At 46.4% G+C, this 26,995-nt stretch overlaps 1 protein-coding gene across 1 annotated transcript; it reads right to left on the reverse strand.

Annotated features, from left to right (window-relative positions):
- Nucleotides 1–6,630: 6,630 nt before the first annotated feature.
- CD9 (CD9 molecule) lies at nucleotides 6,631–26,092 on the reverse strand. The gene is made up of 8 exons (XM_005234762.4): nucleotides 25,956–26,092; nucleotides 15,101–15,203; nucleotides 12,169–12,266; nucleotides 10,893–10,967; nucleotides 10,191–10,283; nucleotides 9,546–9,635; nucleotides 7,649–7,732; nucleotides 6,631–6,979 (listed from the first exon to the last, which is right to left on the reverse strand). The coding sequence occupies exons 1-8, from the start codon at nucleotides 26,013–26,015 to the stop codon at nucleotides 6,914–6,916; spliced, it is 669 nt and encodes a 222-aa protein (XP_005234819.1). The 5' UTR covers nucleotides 26,016–26,092; the 3' UTR covers nucleotides 6,631–6,913.
- Nucleotides 26,093–26,995: the final 903 nt, after the last annotated feature.

A 26,995-nucleotide genomic window follows, 5' to 3' on the forward strand; every position in this document is an offset into this window, starting at 1 on the left:
CCTGAGTAACCTGGTCTAACCTCATGGCTGACCCTGCTCCTGAGGTTCCTTCCAAATCGCACTGTTCTGTGATCCTATGATCCTAATTCTCTTTAAAAGAATTCTCTGTCCTCACATCCTGGAGATTTTTACAGCCTCTGGTGTAAAAATTAAAGCAAGCAGCGTGTCATCCTCTCAGCTTCTACAGGGAAAGGCCTCCCTCATTCACCGCACACACTTGCCATTAAAGCACAACTTGCATGATCAGGAGGGTGGTACTTGATGCAGTCTTCTCTCTCCCATATATTTATACCCTATTTGTCACCCTGGTTTCTTTTCAAGAGCATGCAAAAACCTCCAGTTTGGTGCAGAAGACAAAGGCTACAGCCACAGACTGTAAGAGAAAGGGGAAAAAGTCCCCTTCTGTGCCACATATAACAGCTGAATGCTTACATGGCTTCTAGGAAAATGTCGAGGAGGAAAACAGAAGTAAAACCACAATGAAAATAATTTTATTCAGTTGGTGGTTTGCTGATGTTAATGGTTGAGGGTCTACAAATCCCGGTGTTCCCATGACACAAAGCAGCCACCCTGTAAGAGCAGAGGTTCCTGGGGGCTGCCTCGTGGCACCGGAAAGCAGGACGAGAAGCTGCTCTTGGGACTCACACTGCAAATACAGCGATTTCTCATCTAAAATAGATACGACGATGGCTGCAGTGAAAGTGTGACTGGATGCAGAAGGGCAGCTGAGTTTTTCATCTTGGCCGTTAAAGCATGAGATAGGTCCCAGCTCACCCAGCGATACAAAAATGTTTGTGAATTCACCACACTAATAAAGCCAGGCAAAGAAAGGCACACGGTAGTGGCTGACATGGACTCACACACCTGGCAAAGGCAGCCCCAGTGGCATGGAGCAGCAAACCGGCCCCACAGCACAGCATGGCTGTGTGGCTTTACAGGACCGGGCTCCATCTGAAAACAGAGACGGACCCCACCGGCATCCCTGACCAACACAGATTTTCCTGTCTTCACTGTCGTGCAGAATAAAGTCACAGAGAACTGCCAAGGAGGGGCTGGTCCCATACAAGAAGAGGCAAAACAGTAACTTTATTGAACACCCACGGCCACTTTTAACATCTGTCTGCATTCACACTGTGCCCTGAATAGCCTGCAAGCAGACCAAGTCATGAATCACGTCTGCTGAACGCTGGCCCTGTCTCCCTTCTGCCTCTGTTCTGTTGCTGATGGTGGGATGTAACCCAAAATACTGAAAAGTCCATCTCCCTCCTGGGAACTGGCCCTGCCCTGCGCCTCCACTGCAAGGATAACCACCCGCTAGGGTACTGAGAAAGGAGAAGGACCAAGAAACCCCAGCAGCAGAGCTGCACCAAGGATATTTAAAGCTGTTCTTTTAATTACAAACGCCATGCTAGGGTGAGACTGTGGGTTTGGAAGGGGCTGCTGAGCTCTCTCCCATCTTTCTGTCAGCGGGGGTGGTACCAGCGTAAGCTGAAGGTGCAGCTCATATCAGGCTGTATCAGCCGAAAAACCTGTCCTGTGGTGTAATTTCCCCAGCTCCCCTCCACCCTATTCCTTGCCCGTACACAGCCACAGAGCAGCATCTTCAGACACAAACTCCTTTTATCCAGCAGGACCTGCCATGTTCGCATTTCAAAGGGAGCAGTTCCACTGGTGCGACAGAACTGCAGTAGCCCAGTGCATGACGAGTTAGGGACTAAATGCCAGTGTTAAGAATAAAGCATAAAAGGTTACTTCTCAGCCACAGCCTGAATATCTATTGAACATCAAATAGGCAGCCAGAGAAGAGAAGCATTCAACATGCCATGAATGGCTGCCTTGTGGATTCATTTTGTAGGAGCCATGCATGTGGAAGCCTGTGTCCAGCAGTGGAAAAATCCTCACTAACCTATTTTTACCATTGCCAGCGAAGTCTGGCAAGTGTCTAGATGTTCTAGGTTCATTTAAAAGTGACTTTGATAGGGTTCAAGGTCCTCACTTGCTGGCAGTTCAAATTAGGTCGTTTCCTCAGAGCTGCCAACAGGCAGAGACTGAAGAGGTGGCTATTTTATAATAGTCATAATTACACAGAGGCCATAGGCATAAACCACCCCCTAAACATAGAAACCCAACAAACCCAGCTTGGGCTATGCTGAGGAGCACAAGCTGTGCTCATGCTCCTTTGCTGGAGCATCAACTCTCACCCAGGGACAGCATCCCCCAGACCCCTGGGGGCCACAGGCTGTCCCACATGGGCCACACCACCAGCGGCTGCCTGGACTTGTTTACTGTGCTGCAAAGCCCCTGGCACAGCTCCCCAGCTGCACAGCACACCCGCACCCTCCCAGGGTGCTCAGACCCCTGCTTGCCTTCATGTTACCAGCCTCCTGGCACTGAAAAAACAAGAAAATGGGATGAAAAGGCCATGCTGTAGTAGATACAATCCCTGCAATGCTTGTATTGTTGCCTACAGCTGAAGGCTTGCAAGCTCCTGCCTTCAGAGCTTCCAAGGAGACAGGGCAGGGCTCAGCCTGAACTTCCCAGCACATTCCCCACGAAAACTGCATGACTCACATTTAGCACCGGGATTTTAGTCCCCCTCGCCCCACCCTGCAGAGCAATTGCTCTGAGCCGCTTTCCTGTAAAGTTTGCTTGGGCTTATAAAATCTCACAAACATCTCCACTATTTTTGTTTTTCAACTGGATTTAGGAAGTGCCTGTACACTTCATATTCTTTTCTCCTGAAGGGTGGAGAGGGTGAACTATTGTCCAGACTAGCATAGCCTGCCAAAATAAATCCAGGCTTTTCTGCTCACTGGAGCAATTCCTTTAGGAGCCACTTTAAGTCACACTGCAAGTAACTACATCCTCCCCTTCTGCAAATACATCTTCTCAACACCCTTTATGAGTAAGCTTAGTAATCGCCGAAATGTTGTCAGAATGTGGTATGACAGATTTAAATTTTTAAAGCGTCTGAGAGGGTAAGCTTTACTCCCTCCACAGGGAGGCTCACACCTCTTTCCACTACTACCAGCTTCCTCCCACATCCCCGCACCCTTTCCACATTTCATTTTCCCTTGTACTTTTTGCTAGGACTCCTGTAAAACAACAGCAGCACCATAACAATGTGCTGTGTCCCCCCCACCCCCCCCCACCCCCCCCAAAAAAAAAGAGACTACTTCCCCAGCTCCACTGTAAAGAATGCTATTTCCTAGCAATAAACCCTGTCCCCATGGAAAACCTGGCTCTCCATGCCCCGACAGACCTTTTCCTGCCACTGCTGACCACACAGCTGGCTTCAGACTGTTCCTCAAGCAGGCAAATTCCAATTTTCTAAAATCAGTCTAAAAAACTTTCTGCATAATTACCTTCTAGATTGCCAAATCCAGCCTTCCTTAGAACTTTATACAGTGAAGTCCTTGCCCCTTAGTCAAACATTTATTTTCTCAAGTTTTCAACAACAGATACACTGTTTCCTTGTGCAAATTCCCACATTCTGCCCTGTGCTCTATTGTTTTTCCCCTGTCCTTGGCTAGCTTACAACATATAAATAGCCGTAGCTTTTAGTGGTTTGGCTTTACCCTCCCTTGTTTTCCTCACAGCAGCAGACAAGGGGCACAGCCGACAGCAGCCTCGGAGCAGTATGGTGCACAGCCCACCGGTATTTCCCCACTTACACAAGCCAAAACCCAGCAGCAACCTGTGCTCCGCCATGCACATCAGCTCATACCTCTTTGCATAACCTAGTTTAACAGCATTACAGGCACTGTTTTATGTTAGTGCCCAACACTGGACTTATTCCCACTACCAGTTATCATTCCTTTATTGCAAATTAATGTAATATCTAGACCAGGACTGCTCTGATCCCACAGCTCTTTGCTATCCACAAGCAACCCCTGTAGATTTACAATATATCAGGTCGTGTCTGGCCATAAAACATAGCTATACTAAACAAATTTAGTGCAAAGGATTAGCAGCACCTGTATTTAATGAAGAAACCTGCTTGTGTCTGTAAATAAAGCTGCTTAAGCCCTTGTCCTTTCTGGTTTCTCACATTCCAGGCAGGCTTTAAGGTCTTAATGTAGTTATACCTTTCTGTTTACTGATGGGGATGCTAAGATAGCATAGAAAAGTATTTTACTTTTGTACGTTTTCCTTCATCCTGTCTATTCCTCCCCAACAGGTATTACATCCCACCTCTACTCTTTTTTTTTCCAAGACTCAGTATTTGCTTCTCTGCTGACCAACCGAATGAGGACAGAGCCATCCCTAGCAGGGATCTTGCTGTCCCCTGACTCACTGCGCTCTCCCTCCCTTCACAAGCATTACGCCACCGTTAGTCACTTCTGCCACAAGCACATGAATGGAAAAAAAATCTCACCCCAATGGCCCAGCGTTTCCTCTTCATTATTGTAATCGTCTTATACCTGCTTCCCAGAAAAAAGTTACTACTTTTGTACACCCAAGCCTTGATGTATTACTTTGTAAGTCACATTCTGCTCCAGCTTCAAGACAATCCTGACCTCACTTGATGGAAAGCTCTCTCCCTGCTTGGACAGTCAGCGCTATGGACTTTTAGGGCTGCCATTGCTTAGAACCAGATTCTCCAGGAAATTCCGTCACCACTGCTACTTCTAAAGTAAAGCATCATATAGCTCATCAATAGTCATTACTGAGAAGCATTCATTCCAGGCTAGCTTACAGATGACTGCAACTAGGTTTTACTGCTTTCCTTCTGGCAAGAATGCACGTAATGAACAGTAGCTTTCTTCTTTGATAAGAGACTTACCCATCTATTGAGAAAACATCAACCTACACACATAGGATGTTCAAACGAAGGGCCAAAGACCAGGCTGTAGGACTTCAGAAAACATGGGGGGGGAAGGAGGCAGGCATCACAGAGGCACGGAGCATTGCAAGGTAAAACCAACCTCACGGGAAGCCCCCATCCAGCTCTTGTAGAAGGTGACAACAGTGGAAGGCATAAGTCTTCTGGACATTCAGTTGACCTGGATGTCAGCTTGAGAGCTTCCCCCCATAGCAGTCACCTAAACCCATTTCATCAGCTGAGGTGCCGAGCCTACAGCTTAGCTCTCACCACCCTAGTTACAACCCATTGCAACTGTGGACTACAGCCACGTTTGATGTTGGCAACCTGAACACACGCACCAACGTGAAGCAATAAAGCCCAGGGCAGTTGAAGTCAGGAGTGAACTTTCATTACAGTTGACAATTCACCCCAGCTCCTTCAGGTGCCAGGTTCAGTCTTGTGCTCAGAATGGCACAGCTGACAAATGCTGCTGCTCAGTTCTGCCAGAGCTCAGAGACAGGGTAGGTCTCAAATTCCCATTCAAGATCAGATTTTTTTCCCTCCAGGCTCTCATATATCCAAGGAGGAAAATTACATCAACTCCTTTCCAGAGTCATTCCAGTCTCTGTAAAACACACAAAAGCAAGATTACCATTTGATTTTTTTTTTGAAATCCAGACTTTTTTTTAAGAAGGCCCCATTAACACAGAATAGTGCAACGCGTTACAGGGGAGCGCTGTAGTTTGCATGACCCCTCAGACAAGTGACAAGGTGTAACAAAAGGTGGGCAATACATTCATGCATTAGTCCACAGTACAGCCAGAGCCTGACCCCCAACAATTCTGATAATTTCTCAGAATAAATACCAGCCTCCTTTCAAGAGAAAGGTGGGAACAAGGACTAAGAGACATTTGTGGTACTAGAGGACAAAGACCAGAAGCTCCTACGAACACAGCTGAGACAGTAGGGGGAACACCAGACACAGGTATAGCAGATCAACTTGCTGGTAAGGATCCAAGTCCAAAGGTAGCCTCCACAAAGTATTTTAGAGAAAAAAAACCTAAAACCTCAAAGCCATTTAGAGTAGAAGTACAGGACAAAATGGTAATTCATTAGGGTTCCACATTAACATCTCTGCTCCCTCCCTTACTCATTTTTGCTGAAACAGGACAGCCACAGCTCTAGCCACTTCTGCAAGTGGCAACTGCAGAGCTGTACAGTAGCTTCTCATGCAACTTCTGGTTTTTTTCCACTTAGAAACCTGAGATTTGGCACACATACTCTAAGCCCTTGAGATTGTACTTTGCTGGCTTTGGAGAAAAAGCTAAGCCAGCCACTGAGAAAAATCCTGAGCATACACTGGGGGAATAAGCCTTGCCAGGGGACTGAGGCCGTATTAGATGCCAGGGGACAGAGGAACATCAGCAGACAGGCTGATACAAAACAGCCCAGCTGGCTCCAGGGTAAAGCCCAGCCTGTTTGCATCAAAGTACCACTGCCTACATGTCGCCAGTACAACAGTGATCCTCTGGCACCCTGTATGAAGACGACAGTAAAAGTGTTACAGCAGTAACATTTTAAGAATACAACTAAGAACTGCTTTTGTCATTCCTTGGTGTGTATGTGAGAACAACAGCTTCCCTAACATGTTCTGACAGTTGTCTTCCATTCCTTGGAATTCCCTTCAAATACAGCACTGGCACAGGAGTTATTTCCTGCTTTATACTAAAGCCATAGTGATTTAACACTTAACATTGTTATGCAAGTTCAACACCATGCTATGCATCAAACAGTACGATTAATAAGCATAGTAAGATCTCCTCTCCCCCACAAACATATATCTTACTCTTTATTAAGTATCAAATTGTCTCCAACATAAATTACATCCAAATTATGTAAGTTTCAAGAAAGTCAGATATTTTATGTACAATATTTGTCTTGAGTCAGATATACCTTTCTCATTTTAACCTATAACAAAAAGCAAACCTACATCAGTACCAAATAAAGCATTAAAAAGGTAACAAATATATAACTTTAGAAATGCTTTCAGAACGCTGAAGTTAATGACAAAGATTTTATAGTGCAGCAGTCTTGGGTTTTTAGCTGTTAGACCATTTCTCTGTTTTTGCGGATAGCACAGCAGAGAACCATACTGAATATCATGCCGAAAATCTGTAAAAAAAGCAAATTCATTAGAAGTCAGGGACAAAAGCACATTCCTCTATCAACATGGGGACAAATACAGCTGCACCTCCCAGCCCAGCCCTATTAACTTTATTCTGCAATTCATATCCCTGCACCTCCACTCCCAAATTTCAGTCTATTCTCATGAATCCCCTTCACACCCAATACTTCAACAGCTATAAACTCCTGCCATATCTTGCAAGAAATCTTTGATCATCCCAATATTATTTGCATCCATGTCATACTTTCCTCCATAGAAATCAAACAAGAGTGCAAAGTACTAGCACTGTTATTTCAGTTCTCCAGAAGAGTCTTCAATTGTTAGAAGCAAACAAAAGCAAGGATCACCAAGAGGTATTAGGATTACGAAGCGGGCTAGCAACACGACCAATACATCTTTGCCCTGTATGCGCACACCCTACTGATACAACTTCGCCCCTGCTAAAGCTACAAGGAGGCAGATCCTAATCCACAGAAGGAGCTGGGAGGTCCAAGACACCCCACCTCTACACTGCCTCAGGGCTCTGCAGCACACACCCTGATCCTGCCACAGCTTGCCACTAGTGGAACGGGCTCGTAGAGTGCGATGCCAGGTCCTGCTCGACATACTTCTGCTGTAAGCACCCTTCAGCTGTGTGGCTACCCCTGGAAACTCACCATTATTACAGCAATGCCAAGACCAACTGCTCCAATCACATTCAGTTTTGAATTGAAGACATCATCGATGGCAGCAGGGCACGACTGAAAGAAACAAGACTTCATTAGTGTTTCATAGGTACAAAAGGTCTGTTTCTGCTCTCTTGTTTAAGCTCAGGTCTGCCAATTCATGCTACGCTTTGGACCAAGCCTGCTTGCACTAGAGATGAAGACTCATCTTCTGAAAGCTGCTCTGAACTGGCCTTTATTTTCACATCTTCAGAGACAGCCAGGAGTGTCTAACAAAAAGCTGATGGAGAAGTTTAAGTTACTCAAGTACTTACACCTCTTAACTGTGTCATGGCTATAGCAGGATTCCCCTCTCAACACCTACAGTTGGTCAGAACCAACAGCAGTTGCATCAGACTTTGCTTGTTACTAATGGCTGTCAGCATTTAGGCTGCTGTATTGCTCATCCCTTCTCAAAACGGATCTGAAGCCACTCTTTGCATTTCCAATTGCTACTGTATATTTGCAGACACCTTACAAACACACAGTACGTGGGAATGGCAGGATTTCTTGAGCTGCATGCATACGTGGGTAGATTCAGAGGTGCCAGTTTGAAGCATCCAAGACAATGCATTATCATTGTAATAAAAAAAAGGACAATCCTTTCCCCAGCAAAGATGCACAGTAGCCAAGAACAACACTGAACTTTTACAGATGTTTAAGTCTGCGAGAGCCTGATAGCTGGTCAAAGTCACATTCCAAATCCTGTCCTTCTTATTCCAGCAGCAGACTAGTGAACCGCTGAAAACATTTTTCTTTAGTTGTTCCTTATCTAGTAGGAAAGGCTGCATCAAGGATTAAAGGAATATACTGGCAAGAATTAATCAGTTACATCAGAGTATCAATACAGCACCGCTGCTTAAAGGCACGCATTGGCCACACCATTACATCCCTTTAATCCTGTAGTCTATCTACTGCTTTTCTAGTTGGGACTAGGCCATAAACACATCAAAAGATGAAGTCAGATGAAGCTAAAACACACCAAGCAGAATAAAAACAAACAATAAAACCTGCACACTGTCTCAGCTACTCCCATATAGTCTAACTCAGACTGTATGGACAAGACTAAAGATACAGTCTAAATAGAGATTGAAATGTCTCATGTGGTCAGATATTTGAACACACAAGATCAGGTGTAGTGAAAGGAAGAGCACATGCAACAAGACCACCAAGTCATTAACTGAATTCCTGCATTGCAAGAACCTTATTTTCTATGGGAGGCTCATACAGGCTGTCTTGGAGTATGAAGCAAGAGCACAAGACAGTTGTAAAAAGAGGAAAAGGGGTAGTTAAGAATTATACAAGATGTCTCTCCTGTATCTGTGGCATATAGGTACCTTTGCAGCAGTATTTCAACAGGGGAATCCGAGACAGTTGACTTCAGTGCCATACTCGCCCAAACAGGCCACCAGTGCACTGCACCCCTCTCCTTTTCCTCACCAAAACCTCAGACCTGCTCCCACTCCATGCTCTACTTCTTCCTAACCAAGAGAGGAGGCAACAGCTCCTGTGCAGCACTAGGAAGGTGCTCCGGCAGTAGCTGCAGTGAGGAGAAGAGCTCTCTAGTGTATTTTTTGGGGGGACTTCTGGTCTTATGCTGTCCATCATGCCAGTGGTTCTAGTGACACACAGACTGCGTGTTTCCTGTGCAAGTTCAGATTTCCTGCTGACCCTGCTTGTTCTTTCCACTGTAACAGTACATTCGTTTTCCAAAACCAGACTGATTATAGCAATCTGTTGCTAAGCAAGCATGATGTAGCAATTTCCCATGGACTGGAAGGGTTTACTCAGACATGTTTCTCATTCTACTCATTGGGCAGAGCTGTTGATGAATTAAGTCATGCTTTACCATTACTGTAAGCGACTCAACCACGGGCTTCTTTGGACAGGTGTCCATGAACTGCTGCTCAAGAGCTCCTGTAATACCACAGCAGTCTAGCTACAAAAGAAAACAGGAAAAAGAGGAACAGGTTAAATACTCCATATTTTTGCTCTATATTTGGTAAAAAGGAGAAATAGATTACATTAGGTTTTATTACAGACCTTGTGCAAATCTGCTTAGAAGCCCTGCCAATGTGACTGCTATAAATCTAATGCGAGAAAGTCTTTATTGCATTAAAGGACAAGATTCTGAAAGGAAGAGCTAGATCTCATTCAGTATACACACATGAACTTTGGTGACAGCTTACACTCCTTACAGACATGAGGATGAACTCATAGATGCGCAGGTATGGACACTATGGTGCCTCTAGATCAATACCACAGAGCTAGAGCTTCCCAGCTTGTTTGTTTAGGAAAACACAGTTCCACGCATTTCAAAGGTTCAGAGAAACAAAAAAGTATACTGAATTCACTGATACTGTACAAAAAAAATATTCTTTGCAGTTTGTTCTTAATACTCCTTTGGTTTCTTCTAGTTAGTGAGGTACTAGACATGGAGAACAGTGTTAACAAGCTGCATTATTACCTAGTTTCAATAGGACTGTGTACTTACAGCTAACTGAAATGCTTTCAGGGTCTCTCTGGACACTGCTTCAGATCGCTTTTGATATGTTTCCATGTAGAAGTCCTTTAACTCTTCAATAACCTACAGGATAGCAAAGAGTCCTGTATTATTATCCTACCTTAATAATTATGGAAAACTTGTTTTGAGTAAGTCAGTCATCAGAAATTCTGCAGCTTACAGAACCCATCTTTTTGACATGTAGAAACAGAGGGCGGATAGTATTTATCACCTGGACAGGTGAGCGTAACTGGTACACTCACCTTAAAAGCCACACCTAACGGATAAGATTGTTTCTCTTCCAAAGCTCTGAGTTTCTAGGAGGAGTGCCAGAGTCAAGTCTTTGCCCGCTGGTTACATACAAATACTCCCTATTAACTTCTGTACCCCAGAAGTTGCTATATTCCCCAGTTGTATCATACAGGTAGAAAAGCAACCCTGGTCACCAAGCATCTTATTTTGACACAAGACAGAACCTTGACTGCTTGTGAGGGGACAGTCCAAATCAGTCATGTTTTGGATACAGAAACATTCGGCCAGTAGCTGACCATGGGCAGGGACACCTCCTACTAGATCAGGTTGCTCAAAGCCATCCAACCTGACCTTGAACACCTCCAATGACAGAGCATCCACAACCTCTGGGCAACCTGCTCCAGCATCCCACTACCCCACCAACATTTCAGAGCAACCTACCTTTTCTTTATTTGCAAATCCCCAGATTGCAGCAGCAATTTCAAGGGCAAAAATCACGAAAAGGAAGAGGAAGAACTAGAAGAGACAGAGCACATCATTAAAACCACATCATCACAAAACACAATCACATATATGCTGCAAGCTTGTCCAATCCCCAGCATCCAGCCTTGTGGGAACCATCACTCAGCCAGGTTCCAGTTGGAGGTCTGAACCACTGTTAAGGCCAGGAAAGAGGGCACACTGCACTGGGTCAGCAGTTCTTCCCAGGAGCGTCAGAAAGCCTAGCAGTGTTTTCCAAGCAGAAGTCTTCCTTTTTGATCAGTGTTAATTAAAACCAATCATCTCTTAACTCAGACCTTGAAGTTGCCCAGGTCAGACACGTCACACTAGCTGACACCAATTCTTTTCTCCGATTTGTCTCTCTTATTGCTTTAGGAGTCATTACTTAATACCTAGTTGCCACCAACTCCCAAAGAGCTAATAGTCACTTCTTTGTTGTGTATTCCATAATATAAATAAAAAAGTGTCATCTCTATGTTTAATTGACTTCCAGGTCCAGAACACCACACCATTTAAAGGCACTTTTAAAGAGATGCTCAGAGTTAACAGCAAAGGGCTAGAGGCATCATTTCACAACATGTGTATGAAATGTACTTCCATGACACAGAAGGAGAATTGTTCTTTCACCAGCTACAGTAGTAGTCTTTTATTAACTAAGTCTTCTGGTTATTTGGATGAGTAGTTCCACAAGTGTACAGATGTGCATGAACCCAGTAAGCTCTACTGGTCCCTCCAGTCTGAAAACAATGAGGTTGCTCTCCAATAATTGGCTTGCAAAGCAGTTTTCAACTAGACTAGCTCATCCTGTTCTTATGAACAGTAGAGGCTTGTTGTTTCGAGGATCAACTAACAGTTCTGGTCTCAAACATAAAAGATTGCACAGCTTTGACAGTTCAGGACAAACTGTTTATTAAACAGCACCACTCTTATCTACATTTAGTTCTGTGCTCACACATACTCCTAAGCTTGATACTCAAATGTCTGAATAAGTCACTAACTCCTGAAGTCCTCTTGTATTCAAATACAACATGGACATTTTGATTTAGGGCCAGAAGTGTGAGCTACTTATTTAGTGTTTTGGCACTGCATGGGTAACCATAAATTTAAATGTTGGAGTTAGAACAATCAGTATCTACTGCCCTTTAACTGAACAGCGATGTTTTCCTTCCTTTCTCATTGTGCTGCTAATAATTTAAACACCACTCTGAACACTTACCAGGCCAAGCATACACTGAGATTCCTGCAATGCACCACAGCATCCCAAGAAACCAACCAGCATCATAAGTGCACCAGCTCCAATAAGGATGTAAACTCCTAGGGAGGAGAAAGACATGTACACAGGCTAGTTGACCTCAGCAGCAAGGTATAAAAATCAGTTGCTCCACAAACAGCATTTGTAGCTTTTGCCAAGATTTATTGTTTCTTTACTGTTCCAAGCAAGAAGGTGGCTGTGCTTAATTTTCAAAGCAAACACAACTTCAAAACTTGTAGTGAAATGCATTGATAAATAAAAAATTCAACTTGTTAACAATTAATGTGCACCACTACTGCAGTTTCACAAGTTTTAGAAAATGGGCAAGATAAAGCCATCTAAGACAAACTGCAAGACATACTTTAAAACTGGCTCAGAGCCAGAGGTGTCAACTTATCTTCAGATGAAGTGTGCTGCAGTTAGAGACAGCTGGAACTAGTGATGTATCAACATCCAAGAGTTCTTGAGGCATGCTACCTCTAGGAGATTGGGTATTAAAAGGCATTATAATCACTGCCATAAGGCTTTAAATGCTTTCCTACCCTGCTTTTCCATCAGGAAACACCAAATTGTTCTACCAGTCATGGTAATACAAGTCTATACTTCAGCTGTCTTAACTTGACAGCCCTTCTAACTAAGAAATTTGGCATTTTCTGCTTCTGTGAAAGCAGGTACTTCAACAACGGCATCAAGTGGCTCAGCCTGTAGACCATTCTGCCCAGAAATTAGGTAGCAAGTGTGTTGGGAGCATAAAGGGCAAATGCTTCTGAGCTAAAAGACTCCATTTATGCCCCATCCTCCCCCAAGCTTGGGAACTGCCAGCTTCAGCATTACAGCTGCTAGCTGGTGAGCACAGCAAGGGGTAACGAGCAAAGCAACTCCCATAGGATGGCAGGAAAGTATTACTGGGGTGATGAAACACAAAGAATCAGCACAAAGCATATAAAATTAGTATGACATTTCTATCGCTATGGAATGCTGGCCTTCCAAAACCCAGTCAATATTATTTAAAGAAAGCCACACCCAAGCATTTGCAAATGAGATTTTCTAGATACAAACCAGTCATATTAGCTGCCAGAATAAACATCTACTTGATTAAGCATATGCAGATGACTAAGCCTGACATTACTTATCAGCATGAAATTCTGGCACTGATTTTACCCCAGCTTTAACTTTCCATTTCGCAGGAGTCCCCCAGAACCTCTCATCTCAGTAGTATAGGAAGCTTTTGAAGTAACTTGCTTTGTTACTCTGTGCCAATCGACAGAATCTTTCCATTTCCTATTGGAAGCTGCAGTCAGTAACTACTCCCAGAAAATATGTTAGCAGTAATTCCTACTAAACTTTTTTAGAACTCAGTTTAACCTACAGAAATTTCAAGTAGGCTACACTGGCTGCATTCTGCCAGTAGCTGAAATATCACATCATAAAACTTTTATGTTTCAGGAGGTGAAAGAGTTGTTTCAGACTACCCAACGTAAGACTTGTTAAATATTCAACTCAAAGGCTAAGTTTAGATTTCTGTTCCTTTTCCAGGGTCCAGTTAAAAGCATCTGGAAATCTTACTGGCAGCTGCAAGAACCCAGTTTGCTACCATGCCAGCATTATCAAGGGAGAAATACAAGGCCTCTCACAGATAAGCTGTCTGCACACCTGTGGCCTCTTCACGAAGTTGCACAAAGCATTTCAATACTCCCAACTAAGCCTCTAACAGGCTTAACTCATCATTCTTAACAGTACTCCTTGTAGGCACAGACTACCTTGGTACTATAAGGCTGCAGCATGAGGTGTACCTCCCTTACAGAGTCTTTACTGACCCTTCAGACACCAGTTTGGGTCAGTAAAGACTCTAAGTGTCTCTGTGACAGGTTGAGCAGCTCACCACAGGAGCCAATTTTCTCGGCAAGAGAAAGGCCAACAAGTAATGCCACGTGGGACACTGCAAATCCAGATGCTACAGGGATGCGAAATACATACGCACAAGGATCACCCAAATCAGACAGACATATGTTAGAAAGGTACATATTTGAATTTGCTTTCTTCTGCATTAAGAGGTCTTCAACTCAGCTACTTGGTTTCAAAAAAGGTTTGAGTGCATCCATGTGACAACCACCAAAGAAGCTGGTGTTCCTCTGCCCAACCCTGAAGTGACTGTAGAGATCAAAATCTTACAGTTGGGATAAAATCCTATCCAGTTACAGACTCCTACAACATCAGAATAACAAACTGAAAACCTGCATGTCTATCCCCTAATTCATTATCTTGCAAGACAATACATCAAAGAATAACTTCCACCTGGCCTAAGACTACCTTGATCTAGGTTGCTCATTTAAGCCACTGTATTTGTGCATCCTTTCCATTAGTTCAGTGTAGGTTTGCATACACAGGGCTGCAAGAGTTGGACAATAGTACATACGCTCTGAGTGATGAGAGAACAGAGTTATGGTTTTGGGTAGCTTAGGTTGGTTACTTTGGAGTAAAAAAAACACATTAGTGTAATCTGCAACTACCTAGTTTAGAGCAAAACTTTAAGGACCCACACTGAGAAGGATCATGAAGAAGCACCCTCCATGTCTACCAGGAGCCCCTGGGGGGTTACAAAACTGTTACCAGCAGCACACAAAGAGCAACTGCAGGGCTTAAGCTGGGGGGGGGGTAAGATAGTGATATATAGCACGAAGAACCAAGAAACCTCTAGCATAAGGCTGCTGCTGCTTTCTGCACGAGAGCTCAGAGATTGCCCCACACACCAGCCAAGGGGAACTGCTCTCTGCCCCATCAGGGCTGTTTAGGATTGTTTTGTCTTTAGCCTTTGAGAAAGATGAAGGTTTCTAAGCATTCTGGAAATCGGGGTGCAAAAGTAAGATCTATCACCCAAAGCCATCTCCCAGCTTACCAGTGTAAAATGTTGTGTTGTTGGATTCCAGTTCAAAGATGTTTTTGGTCTGCGAATCAAATCGAAGCCATAGTCCAATTGCAAGAACTGCTGTCCCTGCAAGCTGTAAGAACAAATAAGGCTTGTTAAATAATGTCAGTTAATGCATTCACCCCTGCATTAGTAACAACATCAGAAGTAAACAGGATACAGCTCAAAGAGCTTGTGACAAAGAACCAGCGTAAGAGGATGGGGATACCAAACCCAAGAACAAACTTGGGTCCTGACGTGAGGCACCTCACTGACAGATGTGTTTACATACTAAAACTACAATGCCACACAAGAACAATGCCATTTTTCTTCACTGAAAATACCCAAGGTTTACCGAAGTGCTAAATGTCAGTATTTCCAGTGACCCCTCCCCACTCACTGTTTTATTCTGGGTGACTGCAGTGACACCACATGGCTTAGTGATCTTAAATCTTCACACTGAAGGACACGTGTACCACAAGAAAAAGTGCCTTTAAGGCCAGCTAAACATTTCAGCATTTTAAACAGACTGCCAGGAGTTCAGTACTACGGTAAAGAGTTTAGAAAGAGTATTCTTTCTTGCAAAACAGGATAAAACCAATCCAATAAGCTACTGCACTGACAGGAAGAGGAAAATGCAGGCTGTTGAAATAGCAACATCACTGTGTGTTGATCTGGAACACCACAATCAAATTTTAGATGATATTTAGTTTTATTTTATTACCATTCTCTGACTGTGCCTCCAGGTTCCTCTTAACATTGGTGCCTGTGCTTGTTGCGAGTTGCATGTATAAATTAGCTTCTGGATGAAACATCTGGCAGAAGGCATTGGAGAAACAGCAAGAAAGAGGGAACTGCACTCTGGTAAGGCAAACACTAGCTGTTTGCTGTGAACGGACAGAGCCCACCCACTTTTAAAGGGGAATAAAATTTTTGCATGTAAGTTGACCCCAAAGACAAACTAGAAAGCTGGAGAGTGTGCTTCTCAGTTCTTCCTTCTCTCCTTTGAAGACCATTTAACCACCAAAAAAGATCTACAAAAGTGAGGTGAGGACAGAAATAACACACACTGCAGCAGACATTAAAAATTTAAACTTCAGAGTGAGCAATAAGCTTAAAGTCCATGCTTCACCTAACCAAAGCCCTGCATGAAGAGAAAAATCCCAAAGCCTTATTTCTGATAAGAAGTTCCTTCTAGAAGAAGGGAATGACATTCTTGATTCACCTCCAAGAAACTGAAGTGTTTATGTCAATTTTCAGTGGGAATTTGGAAGGCATTCCCACAGAGAGCATCCGTGGGTACACTCCTTCCAGACAGAGCCTAACTCCTCAGCCTCACGCTCTCCCCATGGGGAGCCGGAGAGCCCTTTCTCCCAGCTATAGGAGTGTTTACATGCAAAGGCAGGTGCAGTTTTGCTGCCCATGGCTGTCTCCTGTGACCTCTTTGGCTTGCTCTTCCCAGGAAAGTTGGGCGAGCTTTGAAGGTTCACACAAGACTAGGAGGATGGAGTCAAGTAAGGGTTTAAGGGCAGGTATACCCCTGGTAGCTTCTCAGCAGGAAGCATTCCAACTGAAGTGTGAAAGGGCTCAGGTATCAGTGGAAAAAACCAAAAAGCAAGAGGCCAGCTGCTCCAGGAAAACCGGCATTTCTTGTATGGCAGGCACCTGACTCCCAAGCCTGCCTCAATGAGGAGCTGCAGGGTTTTAGCCAGGAAAAGAGATGAAGCGATACACAATGCAAAGAGCCAAACCCAAATGCAGGCTTCCAGACCTACGCAAAAGGCACTTTGTTGGTGTCATGGGCGCACAGGCTTACTCACAAAGTGCAGGGAGAAAGCCTGCACATACCTGCCACCTTCCTTGTTAGGGCTATGCTGGCAAAATAATTTTAAGTTATGCAGAACAACCTTGGTAGCACACTGCATGCCACGAGAGTATCATGTCAATGCGCTGTGCTGCAGCACCGCAGGGGAAGGGAGAGGTGCAGCAGGTGGGCTGGCAGAGAAGGGTCGCTGCTCTGCCCCCACTCACAGCTAGAGCATCACTCACAGACTTCACAATCTCATCTCACTTCAGTACCTCCGTTCAAAAACCAGACAGGCTTGGCGATGGAAAAGACTGTTTCTAGCCTCCAGTTAGGTCACTCGGTATTTAATACTACTCTGATGCTCGCTTTCCTGGGTCAAACAGTCTTCAGCTTTTATAGGCATCCAGATCTGTAGCATTAGGAGAAGAAACCTACAGCCTCCGCTTGTTTTGCTAGGAACTCCTGAATTGCAAAGCCAGAAGCCAGAGCACACCCAGCTGCCTGCACCTACCCATGTTTGTTGTTTGACAAGGCTCAGCACTTGCGAGCTCTGGGGCAAATGGAACAGGGGCTGTAAAACCAAACCCCAGAGCTGATCCCCCAAACAGACCTGTAAGGCCAGAGTACCCAAAGTATGAGGAAACTAAGCCATACTACAACTGTGTAGGTAATCTTACAAGCCCAAGCACAGCAGAAGGCTCAGTTAATGATCTCTTCAGAAACTGACTGGTTAACATCAGGGAGAGCTGACATACTTAACATGGCTCCTCTCAAAACACAAACTTTGGGTAGCGGTGGGGAAGGGTTAAGTGGTATGTTTTCTCCTTGGGAAACAGTCATCTTGTGAACAAATATCATCATAAGGAAGCAAAAAACTTATTACTGTTCTGTGATCCCATAATACTTTATGCCAGTGAACTGCTCCACAACACTAAAAAAAGGAAGGATTAAATAAAGTGATAATTCTCTCCATGGTGGACTAGAAAAAACACACAGGTCATTCTTGCAAGAAAAAGTGACTTTTTGTCTCAGTTTAAGGAAAGCAGACTTGTGTTCTCAGTTTGTGTTCTTCCTACCCACAGTGAACTAAAGAAGGTCAGTTTTAAAGCAGAAAGCAAGAAAGTCATTTGAAGCTTAAAGTCTTCATCAAAACAACAAGAGACAAGGGCACCACCACCAGCCTTGGTGGGAGAGGCAAGCACAGCCCCATGGGCACCCACAGCACTTGGCAGCGTCTCAGACCAACCTGGCAATCGCCAGAGGCTGCTGCAGGGCCGGCTCTGCTCATGCACACTATGCCAGTGGGTTTGGACAAGTGTGTTTGTTGTTTTGGTAGCTGTGTTTTTCCTCCCTGGCAAAGGGGTGCAAGGCAGCCCCCCCCACCTAGGCTGCATGGAAGCAGCTCCCCCGATGAGCTGGTTGTTGGGTTTTTAATCCATGTCTTTTCCCAACCCAACAGACCTGTTTTGTCATAGGAGTTGAGTAATACAGGATATTTCCAAGATGTATCCTGTGCTGAAAAAGAAATTTAACAGAACAAGAAAAAAAAAGCATCTGTTTTCCTGAAGTTACTCACTTTGTGTGCAAAAACTTACATGTTTCATGAGCATACAAAACTAAGAGCAGCAGTTCTGTAAGTACTATGTTTCTGTAGTAACAAGTATAGGAAAGGGAACTCAGAAAGTTGGGGTTTTTAAGCAATCTGACCAAAATGTGAAGTTAAAGGGGTACTACTGACTGTACAGGAAAAGTTTGTGGCAGCCACTCTCCAGTAACAGCATGTCCTGGCACAAGTATGCTACTGACATCCTAACAAGGCTTCCTTGTGTTTCCCCTAGCCACTAAGCATCTTACAACTCCCAGCTCATTTCTGTTAGACTTATCTCCATTCTACAGTGCAACAGACATATGCTTAAAGATAAAAATACCTCATCATTCCTCTCTAGTCCTGTGGAGGTTCCTTAAGTGGTTTTCTGATTTTTTTTGCATCACATGCAAATATACCCCCATTGCTTCAAAGGCTTTATTCCCACATGCATCTTTCAGCCTGTTGCAGCAAACAAAACCAGCTTTTTTGGTCTGCCTTCCTTCACAGCCCTGCACCTTCTCTAGTGAGCCTCTGTGCAGGACTTCCCTCCGGCCCACCCAGCCCTACATGCTGACAAGTGCCTTCTACAGTCAGCCCTTTCCATTTCCCTGGTTTCCCCCTTGCAAACCACATGGTCTCGCCACTAGGCATATTAAGCATGTACCCATATTAAGCACGTACCACAGTATTTATCTTTGACACCCTGCTTTCTTTTACCATGCCACGACCCATCTCCATGGAGGCAGAAGCCAGACCGCTCTGCCTTCCTCCCTCCACCATAGTTAGCTAACTTCAGCATGAACTTGGAGCACCAAGTGCTGAGGCATGCTATCAAGCAATTTCCACTCCATTCCGCCCCCCCCCCCCCCGCAACCTCCTTTTAACATCTAGAGGTTTCACAGACACGGTCTCCTAGCAGAAAGCTTGCACAGGGAATCATTTGATTTAATGATACTGGTGTAATACACATTAAAAGCTTGAGCTTTTCAAACTAGAAACTCCCATTTTTTGTTAGTGTATCCCACGATATGGCAGTGTGTGACACTTCAGCTAAAAATCTGACTTTGAGCTTCCTCTGCATGAGACAGACAGCTAACTCTTCCCTCATTGTGCAAGACAGCACATTAACAAAGCCAGGACAAAACACAATGTTGTGAAACACCCAGGCAAAGAAACTGGGAACACCAGGAGCAGTAATGAACTGTTTCTGTCCTGTTACTTGCTGGTACTCTATAAATAAAACCCCATAAAGTACATAGAGATGAGGCTCAACATCACTCTAAATCCTTAATTACAGCATTAAGTGTTATCCACACAAGCACAGGTTTTCAAACTTCTGGGAAAAAAGCTTTCTTAACAGATGTGCAATGAGTGCCAGCAGTTATATAAGAAACTACAGCTATTTCCAAACTCCTCTGGAAAAAAAAAAGTAGATTGGAAAGGAAGTATTTTCTTTCTGCTTAGGTTAGTTTCAAGAATGTTGTGGACTAAGTTAATGTCACAGAATTTATTGCAATAAAATGGTGCTCTAGTACAGGAGGAACAGCATTACAGAATTCCTGAATCATTGCCAAGATCAGTGCCCATTTCATACAAGTTCCTATTCAGAAGCCAGTCTACTATATTTGCAATTTAAATCGCAAATAGGAGGTAGGACTGCTAAAACTGTAAGTACAAGTAGCTTCACATCAGACTTTTCAAGGCAACACCCTCCAACTCCATTCTTGACTTCACAGCACTTGATAGAGGTAAAATAGATTGAACTGAGCCTAAACAGCATTTTGATTCATTTGCTGCAGTCAGCGACCAGATCAGTTGATTACAGAAAGCAAAAGCAACTTATTTATGTTCCTTTTGTATGTGTGCATATTTCCCTGACCATCCTGCAAGTCCTCTTTTCCATTTCAGCCAGGAAGACCCTCTCCAGAAGTCTGAGCACTGAACTGCTACCAGCTGCCCCTGGTGCAGCACAAGCAGATGACATTATGGTTCTGAATGGAGTCACAGGTACCTTCAAGTTACAGAAAGAAGAGCCCTCCAGGCCTGATCGTGCTAACGGCACTTCAGCAGGCACTCCCATGGACTGGTTAGTTTATATAACATAAGACGCTCTAAAAAGCCAGGAGACTGTTGCCTTGTAGAGGAACAAGAAAATTGCTCAAAGACTCAATGTGAACTCTGACTGTATTGCCTATAATAAGTTATAAATGTTAGTAAATGTCTTTGTATTCCACAAAACATACAAGGGAAAACCCCAGCATTTAAGTTTAAAGATGCAAAAAAGCCCTTGCTTTTCTTCGGTAGCAGAAAGCCAGTGGGAGAACAGGCAGGCACATGCTCTATGTGCGGCCATGCCAGGCACTTGCACAACGCGCACTGAGCTGCTTGGAGGAGCCCACAGTTCTTAGGGAAAGATTCTGTCACCAGGGCCAACAAGCCTAAGCAAACCCCAGGAGTCAAGGGAGCTAAGCTACAGGTAGTCACTCATTACACAACTCAAGCATGTGCTCGCACTAAGGTTGTTCAAAACCAGCTTTGGTAAGACCAATCCATATCCACATAATGTGATGTTTCCACTGACTTCTTGCCAAGCTCAAGCCAGCCTGGTGGAAAAAATATATTAGCTCTGTATCAACCTCAACACTTCCATCCCCCACCCCACATCAAACCCCAAACTTCCAAAGACCTGGTACAGCTTTCATTACAGACCAGACCCAAAGATGACCGGGCCAGCACCAGTGATGCTGAGACACAAGAGCTGTGTGCAAATCCAGGTGGGAGTACACCAGCCCAACAGCTGCAAGGAGCCTGGTGTCTGCAGCAATACTTGAACCAAAGGGAAAACACAGCCACCCCCCATTCCCATACCTCTGAGAGGCGATTGCATCACCTTACAGATCAATTCAAACACAACAGCAAAAAGCATTCTGTACAAATCCAGCGGTTACCAGACTTCAGAAGCATTTGCAGCGCTCATCCAAGAGTGTCCCCACACCCCTACCTTCCCTTCAGGCCACAAGCTCATTTTAACCAAAGGTCTGGAATCCCAAAAGTTTCAGAGAACATCATGCTAGCAACATATATGCCTGGCCTTACCAACTGGAGAAAAGCCATCAGACCAGTTATCACCTAGCACAGCATCCTACAAGGGGGCTTCTCAGGAAGGGTCATCAGAACAGGGCAGACACTTGCATTTCCCAGGATTAGCCTCCCAGTTTACATGTTGAGCACTTACAAGTTGTGCAAGGACACAGACAGCACATTCTGAGAAGGAAAAATTAACTGAAGGCTGCTGAACATGATGTTAACCGGGTACCCCACAAACCACATACTCCACAACACCTGCTGGGGAGAAAGCACTACCACCATCCCCACAGCCGTACCATCTTCTTCTGAAACTTATTTTCAGGCTTAACACCCCTCAGTCCTTGCTCACTGACTCTTTCAATACAGCCAGGTCCTACCTACTACCAGGTCAGTTGTGATCCTACAGACCTCTAACACATTTGCTTTGTCTATTTCCAGGCTGAAGAATCCTCATTCACTCACAGCACCCAACAGCTGAAACCCCCTCCTCTTCCTCTCCCAAACCTTACCAAGCTCCACTATGTTCTCCTTGAGGTAGGCAGAAGAGCAGAGCAGCCCACAGCACCGCAGGACACCAGCACACCATGGATTTATGGAGTGGTACCATCTTTCTTCTCTAGGTCCTTCACTTTTGAAGCTGGTTCTCCTTTGTTGTTGCGGAGGACCCTCCTGGTGCTTTTGTGAAGCCATCATAGACCCTTTTATCCCAAGACTTCATTGCTCTGTGGCAGCAGTTGCCTCTGAATCAGCTAGTTCGTGACTCCCTGCTCCTGCCACCCACACACATTGACACCTGCCTTTCGCAAGCATCACACTGTCACATAGCCTGCTATGTCAGCATGCACTCATCTTCATCACTGAGTACTGGATGCTACTCGAGCACTGAACTGTTACTTCAAATCCTTCTCCAGATTACATGGGACTGTATCAACCACCACGCAGCTCGCTCCTGCATGCCAGCTCTGCTTGTTCTCTCCACTGCAAGACAGCTCCACTTCATCTCAGCCCTGCCTCTGCTCAGCAAGCAATTTCACCCCTGCCAGGACCTTACTCCAGGGCTGCTTAGCTTCCCCAAGAGCTCTGAGACTTCCAGGAGACACCGGACAACTGAACTAAGACCAGCCAGCCCTTGCTCCCTCCCAGATGCAGGCTTTCAAAGACTTCAATTTAACAGCTTCATGAAGCCCAGCTTCCCCTTGCAGTAACCATTCTCTTTTCTCCAATGTCACATCTCCTCCGTGTGTACACAAACTTTTTGTTTTTAAAGATTCTTCCCAGAGGCACTTCATTTGTCACTCTGCATAACCCAGAGTAACAAAAAAAACAGCCTCAAATTCACTACATTCCAGCCCTCTGGCACAGAGGTGGGTGGTTGAGCAGGAGGTTTTACCCAATCACAATGCATTTATAGTTCCAAAGTAACTACTACATGACCCTGGAAAGTTGTTAATTAGCATTTGCTGTTGTTGTTTCACAACCTTTTCACACAGGAGTCAATTCAAACATGTGAGGGATTCGGAGTCAAAGACAGGTTACAGCACAAAATGCCCCCAAGCACTCCCGGTAAGAGAAAGTCTTGTAGAACATCACTCAACATGCTTTTACACCTGGACCGACTGACAACTCTAAGGACCTCCTGGGAAGCTCCCTGGTCCTAGTGAGTCTCAAGAGGGATAGGTTAGTTGGGTTTGCTTTTGCAAGTTACTCCTAAAGCTTTCTTTTGGCTAGCCTTATTGTTTTCTTTTATTTGACCTGCCAGTGCTTATAAACATTATCTCCTTCCTTTGGACACAGCTTCAACTTTGCTGGTTTCCCTACTTTTAATAGCCTCCTATATCAAGTAAGCTTTTTCTGCTTCCTCTTGCCCTCACTTGTCTGATGAAGGCAAACACATGCGACCTAACACATACCTGCAGGTTTGCTGCAGACCATTTGAATTCCTCACCTGTCCTTTTGCAGCAACTTATTTTAAGACAGGGGTACTGTGTGAATACGATCACAGCTTCACAGGACATTTTAGCTCCTCCTGCTCCAGGAGGTTCATTAAATCTAACTACATCACTGTCACAATTCCCAGGCAGCACTTGAGCAATAGGACCCCACACCCATGGACAACTCAGAATCAAGCAAAGGCTTGTTCCTCCTCTTGGGAATGGGGAGGGTGTCCCAAGGCCACAAGGCCTGTCACTGATTGTGATATTAATTTTAGGATCAGAATTGCACTCGGGCACAACACTTTTGCTCATTTCCATTACTTAAGACTTCTTACATCTGCAATGAGATAGGAAATGCTAAAGTCTTTCTCATTAGGGTTGTTCCTGCCCCAAGACTTTTTTTTTTACACTTTTCATTATGGCCTAACAGTCTGTGCCCCAAGTACTGCTACTTCACTCCCCCATAGAGGACATGAGGTTCACCAACACCATACCTGGAACTCCAACAGTTTTGTTAAGGGCACAGATACATGCAGTGAGCCCTGAAAGCCAAGGGCTATTCCAGCTGGTCTACAAACACCGACCTCTGGCTAACCCAAGCCACTCTTATTCACTGCCTCTTGGTGCTTCTAGCCACTTATTGGGATACTCTGAGAAGCAGCATTCATATCCCTTCAATTATTTTTTTCTCACTCCTTCTCTCCCTTTTCCCACATCCTAGCTGGACCCAAGAAGGCCACCTGAAGAGCTGCGTCCTCATGGCTCCTCTGGGCAGCAACTCTGCCAGCCTACACAGGGTACAGCCCCCTCCCCTCCACCCTGTTAACCAGTCAAGCCTGTGTCCATGCTTACCGGGCACCAGAATGTGCAAGTAAAGCTTTGGAGCCTTGTTACCGTAACACCCCCAAGCTAAACAAAAATACACTCCCTATTCTCAGCCCTGGGCCCCAGACAGCAAACCTGCGATGCTCACACAAAGAGCACCTTTGAGGCAATTCCTTTGCCCCAACAAGCATTCTTGTGCTATAGAACAGTTTGTAGAAAGTCTGTAGCTTTCAAAAAATAAAAGAATGCCCCCCAAAGCAAACCACGACTGTTTCCTCCTGTTTCAACAGGCGGCTTAGCACCTCACTGTCCCAGAGGCTTCAGCTTGTGCATTGCTTGACTTTCTTCCTACCAGCTATAACCCTCCGATTAGGACCCCGCTGCTCACCCTCCCGGTGAGCCTCCGGTAGCAATACAGGATTTCCTGTGCCCGCGTAAGGTTCCTCTGCACAACCTCCCTCAACTGCAGCCCAGACCCGTTTTCTTACTTTGCTGCAACCCACTTTTGAGTAGAGAGATCACAAGTACTTTATCCGTTAGCATTGCGTCTTCCAGCCATCCCACGTGCAATACTGTAACTTACTCCAGAAGTGGTTTCTTTCCACAAGCTCTGACTTAATTTCTCCACGTCAGAGGGTGAAAAAGGAGTCACACACGCATTTCTCCACTGTTGTCGCCAGCCAAGAGAATAAACTTTTCTTTTTTTAACCTCACACTTCACACCTACACATTAGGCATGTATTCCCTGGGTATTTTTCCATAAGGTAGAGGATGCTGAATTCAGGTGTCCCTGGACCGCGTACTCCAGAAAAGGCTGCTAACCCCTCGGTTCAGCCCTGCTTCCCGGTGAAGCAGGGGCAGCAGTGCCAGAGGCGGCACTGGGAACACGGTTTCCCCTTGCAGCAGCGCTGTGCTCCCGCGGACCCTGCCGCCCTAGCGTTTGCCTTCAGCAGACGCTGCCCAGGCAGCGGGAGGCGCAGCCGCAGCCTCAGCCGGGACCCCCGCCGGGGTGGGCTCACACGCGCGATGGTCGCGGCCACCTGGCTGGCGAGGAAGGGGCTCGCCACCCCGCCGCAGCTACCCGCCAAGGGCACAACCCGCACGGGGCACCGGCAGGACGCTGCCCCCGCACACGCGGCGGGCGGGACACGGCGCTGCCGGCGCTCCCGGGGGCAGCGGACGCAGGCCATAGAGCGGCGGCCGAGGGGCTGCTGGCTCCGCCGTGCCCCGCCGAGTGCGGGGCGCTCAGCGCGTTCACCGCCGCAGCAGGTAACCGCGCGCCGCCCCCGTCCCCCCGCCGGCTCCGCGCCCCGCGGGGGAACAGGCGCCGGCCCGGGGCCGCCCCCGCCCCGGTACCGCCGCCCCCCCGGGGGAGCCCCCGCAGCCTGAGGGAAGGGGGGGGCGCCGGGCCGGGTGCTCACCCCCCTCCTCCCGGGCGGCGCGGGGGCGGCAAAAAGTAAGGGGGGGGAAAAATAAATAAAAAGAAGCAAAAGCAAACAACAACGCTGCAAAGCGACCTGCGCTCGCGGAACTTTGCCCGCTCCCGCGGGCTCCCCCCGGGCAGGCGGCGAGCGAGGGGCACAGCCCCGCGGCGGGGTCCCTCACCCAGAAAATGAAGTTGAAGCCAAAGAGCAGGTACTTGATGCACTTGGTGCCTCCCTTCATGGCGGCGGAGCGGCGACGGCAGGGGCGGCGGCGCTGAACACACCTCGGCTGGGCGCCCGTCCTTAAATGCGGCTCCCCCCGCCTCCCGCGGGCTCCCCCCGCCCCGCCCCGCCCCGCCCCCGGGCCGCGCCCCGCCCCGCCCCGCCCGCCCAATGGCCGGGCCCCACCGCCCGCACCTGCCGCCGCCCCGGCCCGCCCCGTCGCCGAGCCCCGCGCGGGGGTCCTGTCCCCACGGCCCCGCGGGGAGCGGGCGGCGGCGGCGCGCGGGGGCGAGGGGGGCCGCGTCCTGTGCCCGGCTGCCGCCGTCCCGGGGCCGGTCCCGGGGTTGCAGCCGCTGGGTGCGCGCCGCCCGCTCGGGCACGGGTTTAGTTTGACGTGAATGCGTCGGTCTGGCTTTAAAGGGGTGGGTTTTCCGTACGAGACCAGCTCGCAGCATCGTTTAACTGCGTCAGTCCCTCAGATACCCCTGGGCAGAGTTATGAGCGTGTAAGAGTTTTTAGAAAAACGGGTGGGGTGGGTCTCAGCCCGCCGGCTGGTGCGTGTGGCTGGCTGCCAGCGCACCCCTGGGGCACCTCCAGTGCAGAATTGTCCTTTGATTTGGGTGGGAAGTTCAGAAACAACAGGGCTTGCACCTTAATTTTCTCTTCGATACAGTGTGAGTAGCAATTCAGCGGTTGCCAAGAGTCAAAAAACCACCCCAGGCAGAACAGAAAGCACAGAAAAGACTCACTGAAACGCAAATAAAAACACGTTGGGAGTTCTTGTTGCCAAAATAAATGATAAGATAGAGCACATTCCAGAGCGAATACAGCGGAGGAGATGCTGAGCTGGGCTGCTGCTTCCCAGAGCGCGTGGCAAAACATCAATGCATCTCCCCTAGAAAGCAAGGCTGGAAAATGAAGAGCGGGGAAAAGCGCAAAGGCGAGTGTGAGAGCACAAGTGTTGCCAAACCGAGAGGCTGCTGCTGCCGTCCCACAGGC

Source organism: Falco peregrinus, chromosome 6 (assembly GCF_023634155.1).
Source record: "Falco peregrinus isolate bFalPer1 chromosome 6, bFalPer1.pri, whole genome shotgun sequence".
NCBI classification, from domain to species: domain Eukaryota; kingdom Metazoa; phylum Chordata; class Aves; order Falconiformes; family Falconidae; genus Falco; species Falco peregrinus.